Raw genomic sequence first — 20,712 nt, 5'->3', positions numbered from 1 at the left:
GCTTTGCCTTTCCGACTATAATATTCTCCTAATATCAATCTATCTTTTTGTAAATCATTCACTACAAAGTGAATTATGTCAATTCGATATTAAAATGTTTGAAAACAAGTTTTAATTGAATGCACCGGCGTGCTATCGGAATGTTTCCAAACTGAATAAATAAACATAGTGAAGCTAATCTACAATATTTACATTCTGATTGAAACGTGTAATCAATTGGTCGTAATTAGAACTAAAGCGTAAAATATTTATATGTGCCCGTTTGGGTCGCTTCGTAGCAAGGCTTTGTTTAAGGGATTAGGTTTCAATTTTGTTTCTGTCGAACGATTCATCGATCCGATAAGGACGAATAACAAGAGCCCCAGGGCCGCGAGGAGTCGCATTCATTCCGGCGCGCAAATTTTGACGTTGACATACATTAGCGATAAATCTTGTGAATTCGGGGAGCACGTTGCGTTGCCGAAAATCCAGAGGACCGAACCTATCAGGATTCGAGGACGAAAAGAGAAAAAGGACTCGTTATCTCTGTTTTTTATTAGGAGTATAGCCTCTGTGCGAGGATGCCAGAAGTGGAGGGGCGAGAGGATCGCGGCGGCGCGACGTTCACTCCGCATTCGAGTGAGCACTCTGCACTCAGCCGTCAGTCGTTCGCGAGCCGCGGAGAGGGAGAGACGCGCGTCGTGTTCAAACAGACTTCGTACGATATCGCACGTATAACGATGGACGTGCTACCCAGTGGCAATCTTTTCCGCGAACTTCAAGACGTCACCGATACCGGCTACTTCGAGTGGAAGCTGTCCCTGGAGGACTACTGGCAACAGGTGAGTCACGCTGAGCGTTCCGGCACCTGATGACGGCTCTCTGGCGAACTAGCCGAGCGAAATAACAATTGTTTAACAATTTCGAGTGACACTATGGGATGTTGGCGCGCTTGCGTGCCGTCATACTTCGGTCGGTCGATTCTCTCGATCCGAACATTAAACCACCAAAACTTGTGCACTGAGCCTATGCGATATGTAAACCATCGGCGGTCGGTCCATTCGTTTTGGACGCTTACGCCACAACTATAAATACCCTGCATCGTTTGAGAGGCTCCGTTGGCTGCGGGAATGCTCAGATACGTATTCGATACTGTTTTGTAGCGATGAACGGTTTGTTCATACTTTCAAAACTTACACGTTGTTCTTAAACTTTTTTAAAAGTTTCTATAACTGTCACGGGACGCCGTGGAGCGTCGGATGCGAGTTTCTCACTCGCGCGGCGAACTAGCTGCGATTTTCCTGGCCCACACTCGCTTTGTTTTTCCGTTAAAGGCTTCGGTATGGAACACAGTCGTGCGTAGAGAAACATGGCGCCGTCTTTCCATTTTCTGTGGACATATTTGAAAAAACGAATCAGTCAAATTCAATCTTGTTCGTCGTCGTTAAAGATGTTTTTGAGCGTTACTTTTAAAGTCAAACGTGAAGCGCCCTCTGTATTCAAATATGTGTTGTTGTTTTTTGAATGATGCATCCATTGACAACTTCCGTCGGATTTACGCTCGCCGCATACAACTCGCTTGAATATTTTATGTTTACTTTTTGTCATTACATTATAATTATGTTCTTTTTTTTGTTTTGTTTTGTTTGTTAACTTTTATGTTCGTTCCCACGCATTTGGATATCATCTGGTGCTTAAAACCCATGTATATATTTAAACACACATAGTTGTTTAAAACAGTCTCTAGTTCCCATGTTTCTATAGTCCTATTTTGAGATCCCGTTATTGATATTACTTTTTTGACATGGCATTTCTATGTATGAGATTATTTCGTTCTCACTTTTACAATACAGCCTCTAGTAATAGCACTAATGCGTGAGTCACGAAAAATCTTATTCTCACATGAAATATACAAATATTATAAAGTATACCATGACATATCTTGGTGGATATGTACCTAGACATTATACTGTCTAAGTACTTGTAAAACATCAGTACCAAATATTAGTAAAAATAATATTGTATCTCCAATAACATGCCATAATTAATATTTACTAAGGATCGAAATTTTATCAATTACAATCAATTAAATTATGGCAAATTATTTCAATTAACTTTTGAGGTAATATTAAAAGAGGTAGTAATTAATCTTTGTTTCAAGTATGAATATCGGTGAATTATATAGAATAAAGGACTAAGACAAAAACAATTCTAAGAATAATAGAGTTCCATATTAGAAATGTCATCTTGATATTTGATTACTATAATACTGTGTATGGAGTCGGCTGAAAAATAATTACGTTTTTGAATTCTGCTTACCGAACACTTATCTGCAATCATCAATCGCAATTCTCAACATTAAGTCCTTCCGAGTCAATAGTCTTCTTACTTATGCACATAACACAATACGTGACACATATAAATATAATTTTGTTCCTACCTAAGCTGATGATAGCCTTGAGAGGCTATTTCAGTGTAACCTTAACTAGTAGGTGATCTCACGGGGCTCCAACCGGAGTAATGCTAACACTGACCCTAGCAAGAGCAGTGCTTCGCAGAATCTACCACCGGATCAAAAACGCGACCCACTGAGAAGATCTGGCGAGAAACTCAGTGGGCTGTGAGTATGGGTTAATTCGCACGTCGAGCCCTTCGTCGCAAGCGACGTGTTCGACAAGGACGGTGACGGGCATATAAATTATAAAATAAAAATATATGGTATTTGAGATCAGTATTCAAGTATCTACGTCATTATCCTATACTATAACAGATTTGGACAAAAACTATTAATTTAAATCTTACGAGTACTTCTCACTCATCCTGCTATCAGCTGTAAGACCTGCATTACTTCATACAAGCAAGAACAAGCATTTACATACTTCTAGAACTTCCAATGCTCCATGAATATTCTTCAGTGGCAAATGTCACGGAATAACGGATAAAGACTGAAGATAACATGTACTAGTTAACCGCTAAGGGTAGAATTGAAAACGTATATTTTCAGTTAAATTTGGTGGTGTGTGTTCGCACGGGTAGGTACCACCGCCCTGACTATTGTTGCGTGAAGCAGTAATGCGTTTCGGTTTGAAGGGTATGGCAGCCGTTGTACTGTTAAATCTGAGACCTTACAATTCATGTCTCGAGATGGATGACGACATCTACGTTGTAGATGTCTGTGTGCTCCGGTAACCACTTAACACCAGGTGAGCTCGTCCACCCATTTAAGATTATATAAAAAAACATTTTACCCCAGACGCGGCTCTCATAAAGAGCTTTCTTCTTGTCTTTATTCCACATTATTTGAGGTCAGCGCAGCATGTCCTTTTATTATGCCGCATAGGGATTTGGCATGACTTTTACGATCAGCCGCCTGTCTGACGTAAGCCGTCAACGTAAAGAAAATGAGCTTTAATCCACTTGATGAACCGGAGTTAAACATTGCTTGCTTAATATGTTGTTTCCCGGTCGAGGACAAATCGGTAAATAAAGGAACCGATTCAGAATCAAAAGAACGAATGTTTAAACATCAGTACGCACTTGTAGATCGCAGTGGAGCGAAACAATGCAGAATGGGCGTTGAATAAGAAATATTCTAGAATACTCGAATAATAACAATACACAGGATATAGAGTGCTAAGTGAAACATTAAGACGAGTAACTTTGGACTTGAAAATGAAAGAGCAAAGGGGAATGAATGCCCACTCTCCATAGTGTGCTAAGGCCCAAGGTGGACATCAAATATTACTATAAAAATGGACTGACTCAAATTCTTAAATGTATTAGATATCTAAAAAATATATTGAAATTGACGCCACTATTATAAAAAATATAATAAAAATAAAAACTCGTTTTGAAGTTAATTTTCTATATAAATACTTCAAGAACTTTTCTTTTTTTAATGTTTAAGATGTTCCTAAACTTCCTAATGTATTTTTATCCAATTGTAGTTATTAGGGTATAAAAAACACACATACTTCTTTAAATATCTATATTTTCTTCATCTTCATACACAATTAGTAAATCATCTAAAAATAGCACAGGAGAGCATATACACGGTTTTAAATCTCGGTCAGGTTAAAACCACAATTCACACAATGATTTTCAGTCGTAGTATGAAACGTTATTGATAAAAGCAAAATAAATCGAAGAAAAATCAAAACACATTCATTTTGAACGCAAGCACAAGCAGCAAGCGAAGTGTCAGTCAGGCAGATTAAAATCAGTGTTGTCAGTAAAAGAAAAATAATTACATGAAATTCATATATTGATCATTTTTTTAAATAACCGATAATTGATTTATTTCTTAATCTTTTTTTTACGAGTACACATTATTTTTTATTTTTTATGTTTTTGTTTTAGTTGTACATATTTAAATAACAATACAAGTTTTTTTTTTTTATTGCTTAGATGGGTGGACGATCTCACAGCCACCCTGGTGTTAAGTGGTTACTGGAGCCCACAAACATCTACAACGTAAATGCGCCACCCACCTTGTGATATAAGTTCTAAGGTCTTAAGTATAGTAACAAGTTAAAGTCCAATGGGTATGTCTTTGATGTTATTTTATGTGCTTAAAATCGATTAAACACGATTGATTAATGATAGTACTGATGATTTATTTACATGTTTTTTTTATATACTTAAAAAGTTTACTTAATACGTAAAAAGTTTTGATGCTGGCAATATTTTTCCCGCAAAAATAAAAATCTTGTTTTTTTCAATAGAGTTACTTTTTTTAAACTACTTATTGTAAACTGTAGTGGCGCGTATTTGGAAGAAAGTAAATGCATATTTATTTATGACAAAATTAATGCACTAAGTATGTTTTCTCTAATCTATTGTCCGCTTTGGGCCTGAAATGGGCATTCCCCTTTCTCAATATAACAAGATGGTGGATGTTATTAAATTGATGAAGATTTTGGTACGTGAAAATTATAGTTGTAAAGTATATTCACATATGAAACAGGAAAATTATTTTCTTACAGTAAAAAAAATATCGAAACAATGGTGACTATACTATCGCTTTCAAATTCCATCATAATAATTTAGATTCAAGCGAATCGAAAACAATTTAATAGCCAATTGTTTAGTTGCGTCTCTAGCATTAATTCACTGTAATCTATGAATGGATACTGGGCTATACTTATATAAGTTGCCGAATCTGGTTATACAAATATTACTGGTGGTAGGACCTCTTGAGAGTCCGCACGGGTAGGTAGCACCACCCTGCTTATTTCTGCCGTGAAGCAGTAATGCGTTTCGGTTTGAAGGGTGGGGCAGCCGTTGTAACTATACTTGAGACCTTCGAACTTATATCTCAAGGTGGGTGGCGCATTTACGTTGTAGATGTCTATGGGCTCCAGTAACCACTTAACACCAGGTGGGCTGTGAGCTCGTCCACTCATCTAAGCAATAAAAATAAATAATAATAAAACACAATTCAAAAACCGCCAATTAATAAGAGTCTTACTGAAATTAAAGTCTGCGACTCAGACTAATATTACAGTACCCAATTTCTTTAATAGCTGCTACGTCTGTGTTGCAGCTATTCAATTGGAAGTTTAAAATGTGTATGTATAAATAAAAAATCAAATTGGAAGTCAAGTACATAAACAAAAATACCATGATAAATGTACACAATATGCATGCATGTAGTTAATAAGCATGCTAAATAAACATGTCTATTGTTACACAAGAAAACAATTATACAATTAATTGTTTTCCGCATGAAGTGCATTCTTCTTGAAAATTAAATCAAATGTGTAATTATATTTGTTTGTTTTGTTTTCTTTAAAATATTTAAAATTCTGTTATTCTTAAGTTTAAAACTCATGCTTTAAGATTATTTTTTTTTGCTCTACCATCGCTATTTCTCACATTGTCTCTATAAATCGTTTAATGTTCTTCACGAGAGCCCATCAACAAGGTCCTTTGTAAATGTGAATATGGTTATTGGATAATATCATCACGGGGTATTTTCAAAGTCTAACAGAATGGTTGACCATCCAATGAGGTGTATAGAGAGTTGTTGAGTTGATTACTAATAATTAACAACGTGTTGTTGTTAATAGAGACCATGAGGTATTTCAGAAGTTGGATCGTGTTGGTGTCTTCGACGGAAATGACGTACAAGTATCGAAAACCTTAAGAGATCACATAAAATAAACTCATTGTCCTTACGAACTCTAATATTATTTACGCTGTTTTTTTTTAAAATATAAAACATGTAAATGAAATATTAAATTTGCTTTATTTAAATAGGAAATGTTTAAAACTGAGTACATTGAGTGTTAGTGAGTAACACTAGTGCTTTTTCTGTGGCATATTGTGCCGCCTTTTTCAGATATCCAAATACTTCATAGCAACATTTTTTTTATACAGATGATATAAATGAAATAGGTGTTGCCAGGATTGTCTAGGAAAAAACAAATACAAACAAACAGACGAGTGAAACTTACTGAACTGTTTTGTCTTGCTCGAATTATATGTGTATATAAATATACATATGTATAAGCTGCGCCAATAAACTTTAATAATAATTTAAATAATAATAATTTTTTCTTTCTATCTTTCTTTTTATTTGTTGACCCGATCATCTGTCAGTGCAGGTACATAGACGCCATTTTCGATTCGTTTCTTTATTGGCGCGGCTTATACCTGTATATTAATTAAACTCTATTTCCGTGAGGCAAACAAGCATTGGACATGCGTTGTATTCTTTACACCTAAGCATCCCATAAAGTTAACCGTGCAACAGGAAATCTGACTATTGTAAACAGATCTATTTATAAACGCTAGCGGTAAATGCGCATGTTCAGTGTCGTTTAACTGGCTGCAGGGTAGGGTACTGCTGGGCACGCCACCGTCACTAATCAAACTGACAGGGAACCGTAAGTAAGCTTATTTAATTATCCAGAGTTTTTTTTTTTAATTTTCGTATAGGCAATCGAATATGCAACCCTCAGACACAGCCCACTGAGTTTTGATCCTCTCGCCCGGATCTTCTCAGTAGGTCGTGTTTCCTATCCGGAGGTACGAAATTAAATAAAATTTTGCCTGAAATAATACACCGATTATACATACATAAAAACCGAACCGAAAAACCGTCGTCGTGGATAAGACGTCCAGTGCATTCGTATGTAGCAATGCACCAATGTTCGAATCTCGCAGGCGGGTACCATTTTTTCTAATGAAATACGTACTTAACAAATTTTAATGTTCACGATTAACTAACATAAATAAGGGTGGGGCAGCCGTTGTAACTATACTGAGACCTTAGAACTTATATCTCAAGGTGGGTGGCGCATTTACGTTGTAGATGTCTATGGGCTCCAGTAACCACTTGACACCAGGTGGGCTGTGAGCTCGTCCATCCATCTAAGCCATAAAAAAAATTAAAAAAATTGCAAGTCATTGTATGGGCCTAATAGGAAGACGTTTCAATAAATGAAAATCGTATCATTGATATAAAAGAGTTCGTGTTTGTTAATTTTTGTTTTGTAGACGCATCGTATATTGAGCATAAGCTATCGAAATTTCTTAAGCCCGTTCGTGTTTGAGGCTTACGAAACGAAGTTAAATGTTTGCACAAATCGGCAACGTTTCTTTTCACCGCGGCCGGCGGGTTTAATGTGTCCAATCAAGCACGCCCGTGCAACAGGTTACAGCAATACGCGACCGCTGCACCGGACAATGTAAACTTCCTTTAATGAAATGTGAAACGATTTACTCGTCATTTTTTGCTTTTGAATTTACATTCCGAGTTCAAAGTCACAAAACGAGATTCGGTGTGTAATGCTTAGCCTCGACAAGTTAGACATTAACTGATTTACGATTTACTTAAGAAAAACACGACATTTTTTTTTTCCTCCCTATGCTGATAGCCTTGTGAGGCTATTTCAGCTTATCGTAGCGTGTGTAGGTGAGCTCACGGGGCTTTAACCGGAGAATTGCTAACACTGACCCTAGCAAGAGCAGTGCTTCGCAGAATCTACCACCGGATCGGAAGTGCGACCCACTGAGAAGATCCGGCGAGAAACTCAGTGGGCTGTGTCTGTGGGTTAATTCGCTCGTCGAACGCGTCGCTTGCGACGAAGGGCTCGGCGAGCAAATAAACACACAGAAACAGCCCACTGTATTTCTCGCCGGATCTTCTCAGTGGGTCACGTTTCCGATCCAGTAGTAGATTCTGCAAAGCACTGCTTTTGCTAGGCTTGGTGTTAGGAATGTCGTCAGGCTTGAGCCCTGTGAGCTGACCTACTTTTTAGGTTACGTTGACATAGCCTCTCAAGACTATCAGCTTATGTAGGAAAAAATATATATAATATTTGATCGATATCTTTGAAATTGAGTAGACCGCTGCTGTTGATTGTATACTGCACAAATCATTACAACACGATTGTTTCTGACGGCACGATTACTTTCAAATATCGCATCATCCCGGCACTGCCATCAGAACCCTAAACGAACTATTACAACCATAATACTAAAATACTATTAAAAGTATTACTTTATTATTAAATAGCTTATTATCATTTTAGGGAAACGAGGAAAAAGAGGAGTGACGCCAAGAGAGGCTTAGCTGCCATCATCTTCGCAGTATAGGTTATAGGATTAAAGGGCCAAAATATGGTTTTATTTTACCGTATTCCCAGAGTAACGGGACTGCGATAGCGCTTAGCGTCTCTGTCAGTACATTTAAGTGCAGGCTAAACAGTCGTGGAGATGTCGAATCCCCTGTGGGACTCCACAAGCGGGTTGATGCACCACTGAGCATACCGAACTAACGACATTAGTCTGGTTACCGAACCAATAATCAAATAGTTCTGGAAGGCTAGTTTGATATCTCAATTTGCGCTGCAAAAAATCACAGGAGACTAAGCTTTTGACAAATCAAGGAAGCAGGCATGTGTTTTCCTATCAGTATGTGAACTGTGCATCGTTTAGGCTTTGGTGGATCTAGCTAGATCTGATTAAGCAGACTATCTAGTCCATTGAGTACAAAGTAACTGGCGGCATGTAAATCACTTCTATTTTTTAGTATTATAATCACTATTATCGGGCAGTCAGGCGGCATATTATGCCTATTAAGGCAGACAAGCATGCGGCCTACCTGATGGTGAGTGGTTACCGTCGCTCATGGACGTCAGCAATTCCAGGGGCAGAGACAAGCCACTGCCTACCATTTTTTTTATTGCTTAGATGGGTGAACGAGCTCACAGCCTACCTGGTGTTAAGTGGTTACTGGAGCCCATAGACATCCACAACGTAAATGCGCCACCCACCTTGAGATATAAGTTCTCAGGTCTCAGCATAATTACAACGGCTGCCCCACCCTTCAAACCGAAACGCATTACTGCTTCACAGCAGAAATAGGCAGGGTAGTGGTACCCACCCGCACGGACTCACAAGAGGTCCTACCACCAGTAATAAAATTGCTAAGCCGCTGCCTACCGTTACATAATAAGAGCACTCATGAATGGTGAGCTTGTCTTATATAAAACCGGTTAAACAACCAATACATAACGAAAGCTATAGTTAGTTAGCTTTATAACAATACGCGCTTCGAATACCATTTGATAACCCTCCTCGGTCTATTGCTAATTACTGACATTAATTATCACTAGAGGCGTAAACAATGTGAGGTTTGAACGAAGTTCAATTAAACATGGGCTTCATAAACGGATAGTTAAATCATTTTATGTTTTATTGTATAATGTGTAAAATAAATTTTCATTTGACTATGATTCTGATTTAGATAAAAATGATTTAAATTACCAGATCTGTCTACCAACAATATAGCTTACAAACGAGCTATCCAGCTAACCGCCCACATCCATACTAGCTAGAACCACCTAGAACTATTGCGCTCCTTCACTCGTTTACCGAGCAAGACTTGTGGAGAGTACTTAACGATAGGCAGCAGTTTGACTGTGCCCCTGAATTCCTGACGTCCATGACCGACGGTATCCACTCACCATCATTTGAGCCGTATGCTCGTCTGCCTACAAGGGCAATAAAAAAGAGCTCTATACAAAAAACATTTTGAAATGGTATTAATCGAGAAAAAATCAAGCGTGGAGGAGCCTCTGTCACTTCTTTGATGATTTGTCCTTCTTCAAACGAGGTCTGTGGAGAGTCCTCGACGGTAGGCAACGAATTGCTTGTGCTTCAGGAGTTGCTGACGTTTGCGAGAAACAGTAACTATATACACATGATTCTCGCAGCCCTTTTTAATCTAAATTAGTCTAAATAATTGAAAAAGAAACGCCCCCACTTGTTACTAGATAGAATACCTACGCTAATACCACTTCACTAATCAAATATATCAAAAACAACTAATCCGGAAAAAAAAATATTCGATGAAGAACTCGAATTGGTTTGCATGAAAAACATTAAACGATAAGGACCATTAATGTATTTAACAAATTGTCTATTAAACCGGTTCTTTCTTATTTCCATTCGACTTATAATCTAGAACACTAGCGTTCGTATCGTTTATTGTACTTCAAAGCGATGGGCAATATACATTAGTGTGTCACCCCCAGGCCCCGATGGCGTGGAATTTATATTGTAGTGACGCAACCGTAGCTACACTCTAGGGCAGGCCAAGATTTCTAAGTAAAAGTAAGGAACAACATCGTATTAAAACTGAGGAAAATTCAAAATCTATCAATCTATTTTATTGGTAGACCTGGTTCAAGAGCCCTACCGGATAATTCTGTCCACTCTTTACTTTAGCCCCTGTGCATTAACTCTCTGAAGGGCAATTCATTCGACTATAACCAAATTGAGATCAAACAAGAACAAGGTATTTTTTTTGGTTAGTCTACTTACTGTTAAGTGGTTAACGGAGCCTAAAGGGATTCTTCTATATCTCCACCTTATCCCACAATGCCTGGTCGCCATAGCGAATTGTTCTAATCCATTCTCTTCTATCAGCCGTCATTTCAACACTCACACCTCTCTCTCTCTCATATCGTAATTCACACATCCATGTCTTCTTTTGTCGGTTTCTTCCCCCTCTACCTTGCACTACCATTTCCATACACCTCCTAGTCACATGCATCTCCTCTCTACGAATCACATGCCCATACCACGCTAACCGTAGTCCACCGTAGTAGCCGGAGCCCATAGGCATCATCAACGTAAAAGCCGCCACCCACCTTGAGACATGAGTTTAATTTCAGTTTTACAGTACACCGGGCGGTGTATTTTTAAACCGAAACGCATTACTGCTTCACTCCAAATATAAACAGGGTGATGGTACCTTTTTTTTGGTGGGGCGGTCTTACCCGGGCGTACTCACATGAAGTCCTATCACCAATAATTACGCAAATTATAATATTTACGGGTTTGATACCAGCACAGTCGGCTCATTTTATACGAATGCACCAGTTGTAAAAATAACTAATCAAATGATCTAATTTAACCACGTCGAAATACCCAAATTTATTCCAAAATTTTTATCGTGGGTAAAATTTCCAGCAAAATTCCCATAGGCATTCTTCAACAATCAGTCTTGCTTCTAAATGGCTGATGAGGTAAATCGAATCTTCACTCCTGGGCCCGGAGAGCTGAGCGAACGGTAACAAGCCGCTTTCAGACTGCGCTATAACATAATAGCATATAGTATATAGCTTATAGCACAACAATATCGCATACCATAGATTCTTATGGACACGTTCACACTGTACTGTACTATATATTATTAGCTAAGTATAGGCTGCTACACTATATGGCACTATAGTATAGCGTAGTTTGAAAGCAGCTTAAGAGTGCGAAAATATTAAATCTCTGGTTGCCCTCATCTGTAAAAACTTCTAGTTGTATTAAAGTTGCCTAAGAAAGTGACTGTCGTAAATTGTCATCGCCGGTTTTCAAGACCCCGTTGCACTCAGCTTTTGGTAAGACCCTTAACACAAAAGGATCTCCTTTAGAATGGACGAAACTTTTATCTTACGTCAGATAACCTAAGAGCATATAATATGTCAAGATGTTATTGTCTCGTGTGTGAACGTTGAAATAAGGACACGTTTGTTTATAAAAGCAATCGTTTTGATAGCTCACGTGACGATGCATATGGGTATACAGATCATATTTATTGTTTTGATTCAGCATGTTCTGTGATAGAAGTAATAACTGTTTTCAAATTAAGTCTTCTCATCTCTCGTAGAAGTTTAGCGATACTATCATTAAACAAAATTACTTGAATACTTAAAATGGTCACTAAATATTTATTTAAAAGTTTACTTTAGCTTTGGGATAATCGTCTACGCGTGTGTCGCTTATCTGTAAATGATAATTATTAAATAATAACTTCAGTGTTGATTTTTTATTTTATTTTGTAGAGTCGCTTCCATTGTCCTAATTGAACTAATACTTATTATATAATTCTATTTTGCTAAGTAAGTTTTATTTTAAAATAAGAATTAGAATTTAATGATTATTTATTATTACATTTAAACTAAGCGTATATAAGTTATATAATTGTGAAATCTTTGATTTTGCTCTGTAAATGAAAAGTATCACACACGGATCATGTGCTAACTAGGTCCTGGAAGCAATAGGCAACGTATTAAGAAAATCACTGGCCGCACCAAGATAATTTTTTTTTATTGCCTTTGTAGGCAGACGAGGATACGGCCCATCTGATGGTAAGTGGTCACCGTCGCTCATGGACGTCGGCAATGCTAGGGGCAGAGCCAAGCCGCCATTACCATACATATGAGGTTTTAGTTTTACAATAAAAGTATATAGATTTGGTAGCATTCAGACGTTGTGATCTATGAACTCCGGAAGTCGCTTAATACCAAAGTAGTTGTGATCTTCTGAACCCATGTAGTGCAATGAAAGACAATTACCAGTTGAATTGTGATCATAGACACCAAACAGATTCAGGGGAGAAATCGACAAGATGTTTTTGTGCTCATTTTACTTTCACCAACGATTAAAAACCCAAAAATTCTACTTCTAAATCCATTGGATCCAATAAAAAAAACCAAAAATTTTACTTCTAAATCCATTGGTCCAATTAAAAAACCCAAAAATTTTACTTTTAAATCCATTGAATCCAATTAAAAAACCCAAACATTCTACTTCTAAATCCATTGGATCCAATTAAAAAACCCAAAAATTCTACTTCTAAATCTATTGGATCCAATTAAAAAACCCAAAAATTCTACTTCTAAATCCATCGGCTCGATGAAACCATCATTCGTCGAACTTAACTGTTACGAGTATTCCTGACATTCGTAATTAATATTATAGTCGTTTGCCAATCGAATTGTCGGCTACAATTAAATTCAATACAGTGTTAGTGAGGTGTTAATACATGAAGCAGAATATTTGTATTAATATTTATTGGACTAGTTATATTTGCTTTCAGTGATGAGCATCTGCCTGTTGAAAATTCATTGCTATTTTTGGATCTACTTTAAATAATAATTCAATTATGAGCGTAATCATGTGTTTGATGAATCCGTGTAATCGATTCGTATGGATTATAAGCGTGAATACTATTTTTCTTTATATCTATGTAACCTCCATATGAATTTATGACATAAAGAGGTTAATATGTTATACAAGTGATATAAATGAGAATTTCGAATACTGAAACATGAGAACATGAGAAGGAACATTAGAAATATAAAAGCATTTTTGAAATATTAACATATAAAAACATATACAACAGTGGTGAAGCAATAGCTTTAAATGTTGTTTCTCTTCACAAGAGCAACTCAATTTGTGCTATAGTTTTACTAAGCTAAACTGTATTTTGATATAAATAAAATAATATATTATATCTATATATCGATTAACTAGTAGTCAAAGTGGTTGGTTACCAAAAGAAGTGAGGCCTCACAAGACGTCTTACCATCAGCGATTATACAAATTATAATTTTTGCGCTTATTGATTACACAATTTTATTATTCCTTCACTGTGAATGTCAATTATAAAAACTTATGAAGTACGTATTTCATTAGAAAAATTGGTGCCTGCCAGGCGGGATTCGAACACCAGTGCATCGCTTGATACGAATGTAGCGGGCATCTTATTCATTAGACCACGACAACTTCGATACGATTTTTATCCATGTGTTAAGAGTTCCGATGTAATAAGGAAAATTTATAGCTTAATCTCTAAATTGGAACAAATGACTGGCTTGTTGATGATTCAATAATAATAACCACCAATTTACATAATTAAAAGTTTAAAATAAATATATTTTTAAATACATATATATAAATACAAAATAGAAAGTATGATTTTCTCCTTTTTCTGTCAACTCATGCACGATCTACGCATTTAACGACCCCAAATTAAGAAAATTTAATTTTAACCGATAAAATATACGAAACAAGAATCGAACCGGGAGCCAGGAGCAATCAGCCACCAAATCAACAAGGCGATGGACCGTCATAATCTTAAAATCGGAACATCTAACTACTTTCCATAAGCTGTCAATTAAATGATGAAAGGATGAAAGGCGATTGAACGTTTGGGATGATATAGACATGTGATGAGACGAAATGAAAATAAGGTTGGTAAAAGAGTGTTAACTATGAATGTGGAAGGATATAGAGGAAGAGGTAGACCTAAGAAGAAATTGATGGATTGCTTGAAAGACGATATAGGTAAGAGGGGAGTGAGCGAAGAAATGGTACATGATGGAGGAGTATGGAAGGAGAAAACATGTTGCGCCGACCCTAGGTGACTGGGAGAAGGGCAGGAGAATGATGATGATGCTGAAGCTGACAATTACGGGGATTTACACGAAAATACTAACGGTGTCAAAAATAAAAGATAAGGCGGCTATATCGCAAGATACTGCCCTTAGAATGTGGAATTCATCCGCTAAAACATTTTACGTTTATAATTATTTAAAAAACTGGTGCATACTCTAGAACTCCAACATAACATTGATGTCGCCCCGAGCTCACCAGGCGTCTTCTTCACTCCACTATATCGTGCCGTTATTGTAATCATATGTAGTATGTATGTTGTTGTTTTCTTTTATTACTGTGTTCTTACTTACTTATTTTTAAGAACTCACTGTTACTAAAATTTATATGGATCATTATCTGAAATAAATAATTTAATAATAATAATAGAACAACGGTACAAGTTCCATAAAAAACACCGACATACGAAATTAATAAAAAATTAACATGACAAAAGTCGTGGGAAGCATCAACCATAATGTGTTGTTCTTAAATGTTTTTAGCGACTTTAATTTCGCATTGTTGTATCTTGTTACAAAAATCAGCTGATCGCATGCAACTTTAATTCGTCATACCGTATCGCTTAATTCGCGATAAGAAGATAAGCGATAGGAGTGGGCGTTCATTTGTAGATAATCGCGATCGCCTGTCAACTGAGGCACGTATGACAACGTATGACTATGGTATGCACGAGTATTTACTACAAGGTGTGGTGTGTTTGACAATGTGTGTGGCGTCCAAAAATATAATTTGCCATTAATTTCTCTTAAAGACGAGACATGAAATTTGGGTCGGTGGGTTGATTTTATTAATTGTTTATTGCTTAGATTAGATTAGATCATAACAAAAAAAAATCTTCAGCTATTTAAATGGAGTAAAAAAAGGCTAAAGATCCATGTTCAGCAGTGGACAGTAGACAGGTTGAGATGTTGATGATGATGATGATGAAACTTAATTGAAGTTCAATTGAAAACATCGAACTGTTGATGCTAATACCAAATAAAACGCACCTTTGATCACAAAGTTAAATGTCGCTTAAACCAAATAGTATTTTTACCCCTCGATATAATATTATTTCAATTTAATCTGCTCAGCTACGAATTTCGACAATGCTTAAACCAATTTGAACGTACGCTTATAATTTAATAGTTTGATTATTTCTTGGTCAATTATATTGAAATAGGTTAAAAATAGGTCGTCGAGTAGAAAAATGTCTGATTCGCTCGCGTTAACGTGTTTAACTGGAATCACACGTCATTACGGATCCTCCCGATCCATTAACGGTGCTTTTAGGTATCACAAACATCGGTCACCGTCCACATCGAAACCGTCGCCTGCGACGAAGGGCTCGATGAGCGAATTAACCCACAGACACAGCCGACTGAGTTTCTCGCCGTATCTTCTCAGTGGGTCGCATTTCCGATCCGGTGGTAAATTCTGCGAAGCACTGCTCTTGCTAGGGTCAGTGTTAGTGTCCGGTTTGAGCCCCGTGAGCTTACCTACTAGTTAAGGTTACGCTGAAATAGCCTCTCAAGGCTATCAGCTTCGTTAGGAAAAAAAATACTGGAATCGTAGTTACATAAATTAAACGAGGATAGAGTATTCAAATGAAGCGTTACCCGCTACAGGCATCCAGCCACTGCCGATTTGGATGTCGGCTTCCAGCGCCATTCCGCGGTCGCCGTGTTTCCGTACACCAGACGTTCACTGGGAGCGGTCCGCTTTGAATTCGGAAGTGGACCGAATAATTTGTAGAACGATTACTTATTGGACATATTTTGTAGTTATTTGGGAACCAGTGTCAAACAGTGATGCGTTATCTCATGGGATGTGAAATCGTTAAACCTTTAACAGATTTTGTTTTTCAAATTACATGTTACAAAAAAACGAAAATTTACTTCATTTAAAAAAAGTAGTATTTAAATTTTCAGTATTTATTTAGTTGCATCAACAAAGTGATCATCACTATATAATATTAAAAAAAATAGACAAAATGGCAAGAAGTACATTACAGATGTTACCTCAATTATAGGTGTAACCGACAGGGTAATGATTGACAAAATCTTGAAATTAGGAAAGTAAGAATAATTGAATAAAAATACAATGAATAATTTTACGAAATATGAAATAATATAAAATTTTTTGAAATTTGAAATATGAAAAATTGAAATCGATTTTGTTATTTTAATGATTATTGATTTTTATTACACAGTGGTAATAAATTCTTATGTAGTTGTTGGCTCTAGAGGAAAATATTTTTTTTATTAAAAACACAATTCTAAAATTAATTTTGAATGATTCCAAAAAAGTATTTTAATTATTCCTCTGGAGTCCTTCTTTAGTAGGTTCGAGGCTTGCCAACAACTTCAAGTACTATGTTCAGTACTTGAAGTTATTAGTACTTAACGTCTTCGTCATATTGGGTGAAGTTCGCTTAGACACGAGGCCGCAATGAGCTTTGTTATTGAACTTTTTCACCAGTAATTGTTCTGTTGTTAGCCTAAAATGGTTGGTACCACTACTTTAATTATTTCTGCCGTTGTTTGAGTGACTTTGAGACTAAATGGACATTTACCTTAAGCTTTTTTTATTTTTATTGCATAGATGGGTAGACAAGTTCACAGTCCACCTGTCTTCAGTGGTTACCGAAGCCCATAGACATCTACAACACAAATGCCGCCACTCGCTTTCAGATATGAGTTAACTACGACTGCCCCGCTCTTCCAACCGAAATGCATGCTAACTATACTTGAGACCTTAGAACTGATATCTCAAGGTGCATTTACGTCGCAGATGTCTATGGGCTCCAGTAACCTAACCACTTAACACCAGGTGGACTGTGAGCTCATCTACCCATCTAAGCAATAAAAAAAACATAAAATAGGTACTACTCGTTCGCAATCAATCTGCATCTTATTGAACCCTAAATATACCTATACATCATATTATCACATGATACATTGGGACCACACCCTGAAAATTATATAGATTTAGGCTTGACGATTTATAGGGAGTGCTGACCACACGAGCACCCTACATAATGTTTGCTCGTCGGAAAGGTTTCGTAGTCGAGTTTAATGACACACATGCACATAACAAAATTATATTCTATGTAATTTTAATTAATTAAGTAATTTAAGTAATTTATCCAATTTTTCTAATGAAATACGTACTCAACAAATGTTCACGATTGACTTCCACGGTGAAGGAATAACATCGTGTAATAAAAATTAAACACGCAAAATTATAATTTGCGTAATTACTGGTGGTAGGACCTCTTGTGAGTCCGCGTGGACTGCTGCTGCGTTTCTGTTTCTGCGGACTGTTTCTGCCGTGAAGCAGTAATGCGTTTCGGTTTGAAGGGTGGCGCAGCCGTTGTAACTATACTTGAGACCTTATATCTCAAGATGGGTGGTGCATTTACGTTGTGGATGTCTATGGGCTCCAGTAACCACTTAACACCAGGTGGGCTGTGAGCTCGTCCACCCATCTAAGCAATAAAAATAATAATAATAAGAACTATGTAGTACCTACACAGTGTGCGGTCGAAATTCGATCAGTTTGCACGGAAAACATCTGCATATTTGTTTTATTTCACCTGCGTACGCACGCACCGGGTTGTGTTACGAACTTCCAAATATTCAACTTTAATTCCTTCCTTTTTTTTAACTTTCCCTTAGTCAATTTCCATGAAACTTCGTTAAAATTAATGATCATTTTAGAGGCGTGCCTATTTCATTTCGATATTTTATACCTAAGAAATTCCTTAAAATTCCAAAGACTAATACGCAAAGCGTCAATTCAATCAGGCATTTAGGATACAAACTTATAATGTACATCGTTATATTGTGATACAGTCTATAGTCGCACCTCCTCCTCCTCGCTCTGGTTCCCTCAATGCTGAGGATCATCACCACCTCCTCGCAACACGAGTTTATTCTGGATCACTCTACGTCACTTGTTCCTGTTATCCGCCAAGTGTAGAGCATCTTTGACTGTGGTGTCGTAACTAGTTCGGATCTATGCTACGAAAACATCGGACGTCCTACCTAGTACGAGGGCTGCACTAAAAGTATCGGGAATGGAATATTTCCACTGTTCCTGTCATATTAAAATCTTTTTAATTGAAAACTCCTTGGTTTTAAAAATCGAATACCATTTATTTATTTAAAAAAAGATTCTCGGTCTTGTCACGAGGTTTTGTCAAACTTGTTTAGTCGTTGAGAAAATGGAATTGACTCGAGAAAATTCAAGAGCGATGATTTATTATGACTTTCGAAGTGGTTTAACACAAAAACAGTGTGTTGACCGGATGATTTCTGCATTTGGTGATGAAGCCCCATCCAAAACCACAATTGATCGCTGGTTTGCTGAGTTTCAACGTGGACGTGTCAAGCTCAGTGATGATCCCCGTCAAGGTCGTCCAAAAACTGCAGTCACCCAAGAAAACGTTGATGCTGTGCGTAAGCTGATTGAGGAAGATCGACATGTGACATACCGCGAAATTCAGGCAACTTTAAACATTGGCATGAGTCAAATACAAATAATCTTGCATGAACAATTAGGTGTAAAAAAGTTGTTTTCCCGATGGATACCGCATTCGCTCTGTGAAGAGCAAAAAGCGGCTCGCGTTACTTGGTGCGTCAGAACTCTCGAAAGATTCCAAGCAGGATCCTCAAATGCTGTATACAACATTGTATCAGGTGACGAATCCTGGATATATGCGTACGAACCCGAAACAAAAAACCAGTCACGAGTTTGGGTGTTCGAAAATGAGTTAAAGACAACAAAAATTGTTCGTTCACGGAGTGTTGCAAAAAAAATGGTGGCCACGTTTGTCTCCAAAACCAGCCATGTTACGACTATTCCTCTTGAGGAACAAAGAACGGTTAATGCAGAATGGTATGCTAGCATTTGTTTGCCACAAGTCGTTTCTGAACTCCGTAAAGAGAACTGCAACCGCCGCATCATCCTCCACACGACAATGCGAGTTCTCACACCGCGCACAGAACAAAAGAGTTTTTAGAGCAAGAAAACATAGAATTATTAGACCATCCGCCGTACAGCCCCGACCTAAGCCCTAATGATTTCTATACTTTCCCTAAAATAAAGAATAAATTGCGTGGACAGAGATTTTCATCACCTGAAGAAGCTGTGGACGCCTACAAAACGACCATTTTGGAGACCCCAACTTCCGAATGGAATGGTTGCTACAATGATTGGTTCCATCGTATGGAAAAATGTGTCAAATTTCGCGGAGAATACTTCGAAAAGCAATAAATACATTTTTAAATAGTAATGTTGTGTCACTTCGTTAATTCCCGAAATTTTCAGTGCCGCCTAGGTAAGTCACTGAGGAGTGGAATAGAGGATAGAGTATGCTTTGTTGTACAGGAACATAAAATAAATACAAATGCGAAACATTTAATACAAAACTCACTGGGTGGTCTTATAGACGATAATCGGACAAGAATCGTCCAAGGAAAGAAAGGTTCAAACCCGTTTTGCCTCATCGGACTAGGCTTTTTTTACGCAAGAGCCAGTCACCGTCGACGCACTAGACACGTCCTTACGGATCCATCACATTCAATAACCGTTGCATTAGACACCTTGAGTTCTAACACTAGGAGCAGGGACCTTGGTAACCGTATTTGTCGAACTCGGCAAAGAGTTCCAAGTGCAACGTAACCTAAACATCAGCACGCTGCGTTTCTCGCCGGATCTTCTCAGCGGGTCGCGATTCCTATCCAGTAGTAGATACATTCGCGAAGCAGCTACTCTTGAGTTGTTAGGTCTCCTTTGGGGGCGCTCGGGTAGCTGTTAGCAAATCCCACCCTTCCTAGCTAAGCCCTTGTTCTCCCACCTGCCTTGGTAAACCTGGAAAAGCCTCCGGGCGACTACTAATCTCTCAAACGTAAAAAACAGCTTTTTCTTTTGTCCGGTATGCTGGTAGCCTCGAGGGGCTATTCCAGCTTAACCGGGCGAGTAAGTTGCCGAGTACTTACTCGC

At 37.6% G+C, this 20,712-nt stretch overlaps 1 protein-coding gene across 1 annotated transcript in view; it reads left to right on the top strand.

Annotated features, from left to right (window-relative positions):
- The first annotated feature begins 595 nt into the window (after positions 1-595).
- The window catches only part of LOC114247361 (Krueppel-like factor 6), a 149,230-nt gene continuing 129,113 nt past the window's right edge, over positions 596-20,712 (top strand). The window contains exon 1 of the mRNA XM_028180308.2: positions 596-821. Coding sequence (XP_028036109.1) covers positions 720-821 — 102 coding nt within the window. The 5' untranslated portion in view covers positions 596-719. The remainder of the gene's footprint in view (positions 822-20,712) is intronic.

Source organism: Bombyx mandarina, chromosome 01 (assembly GCF_030267445.1).
Source record: "Bombyx mandarina strain Sakado chromosome 01, ASM3026744v2".
Classification (NCBI taxonomy): Eukaryota; Metazoa; Arthropoda; class Insecta; order Lepidoptera; family Bombycidae; genus Bombyx; species Bombyx mandarina.
This window is presented reverse-complemented; position numbering and strand designations above follow the sequence as displayed.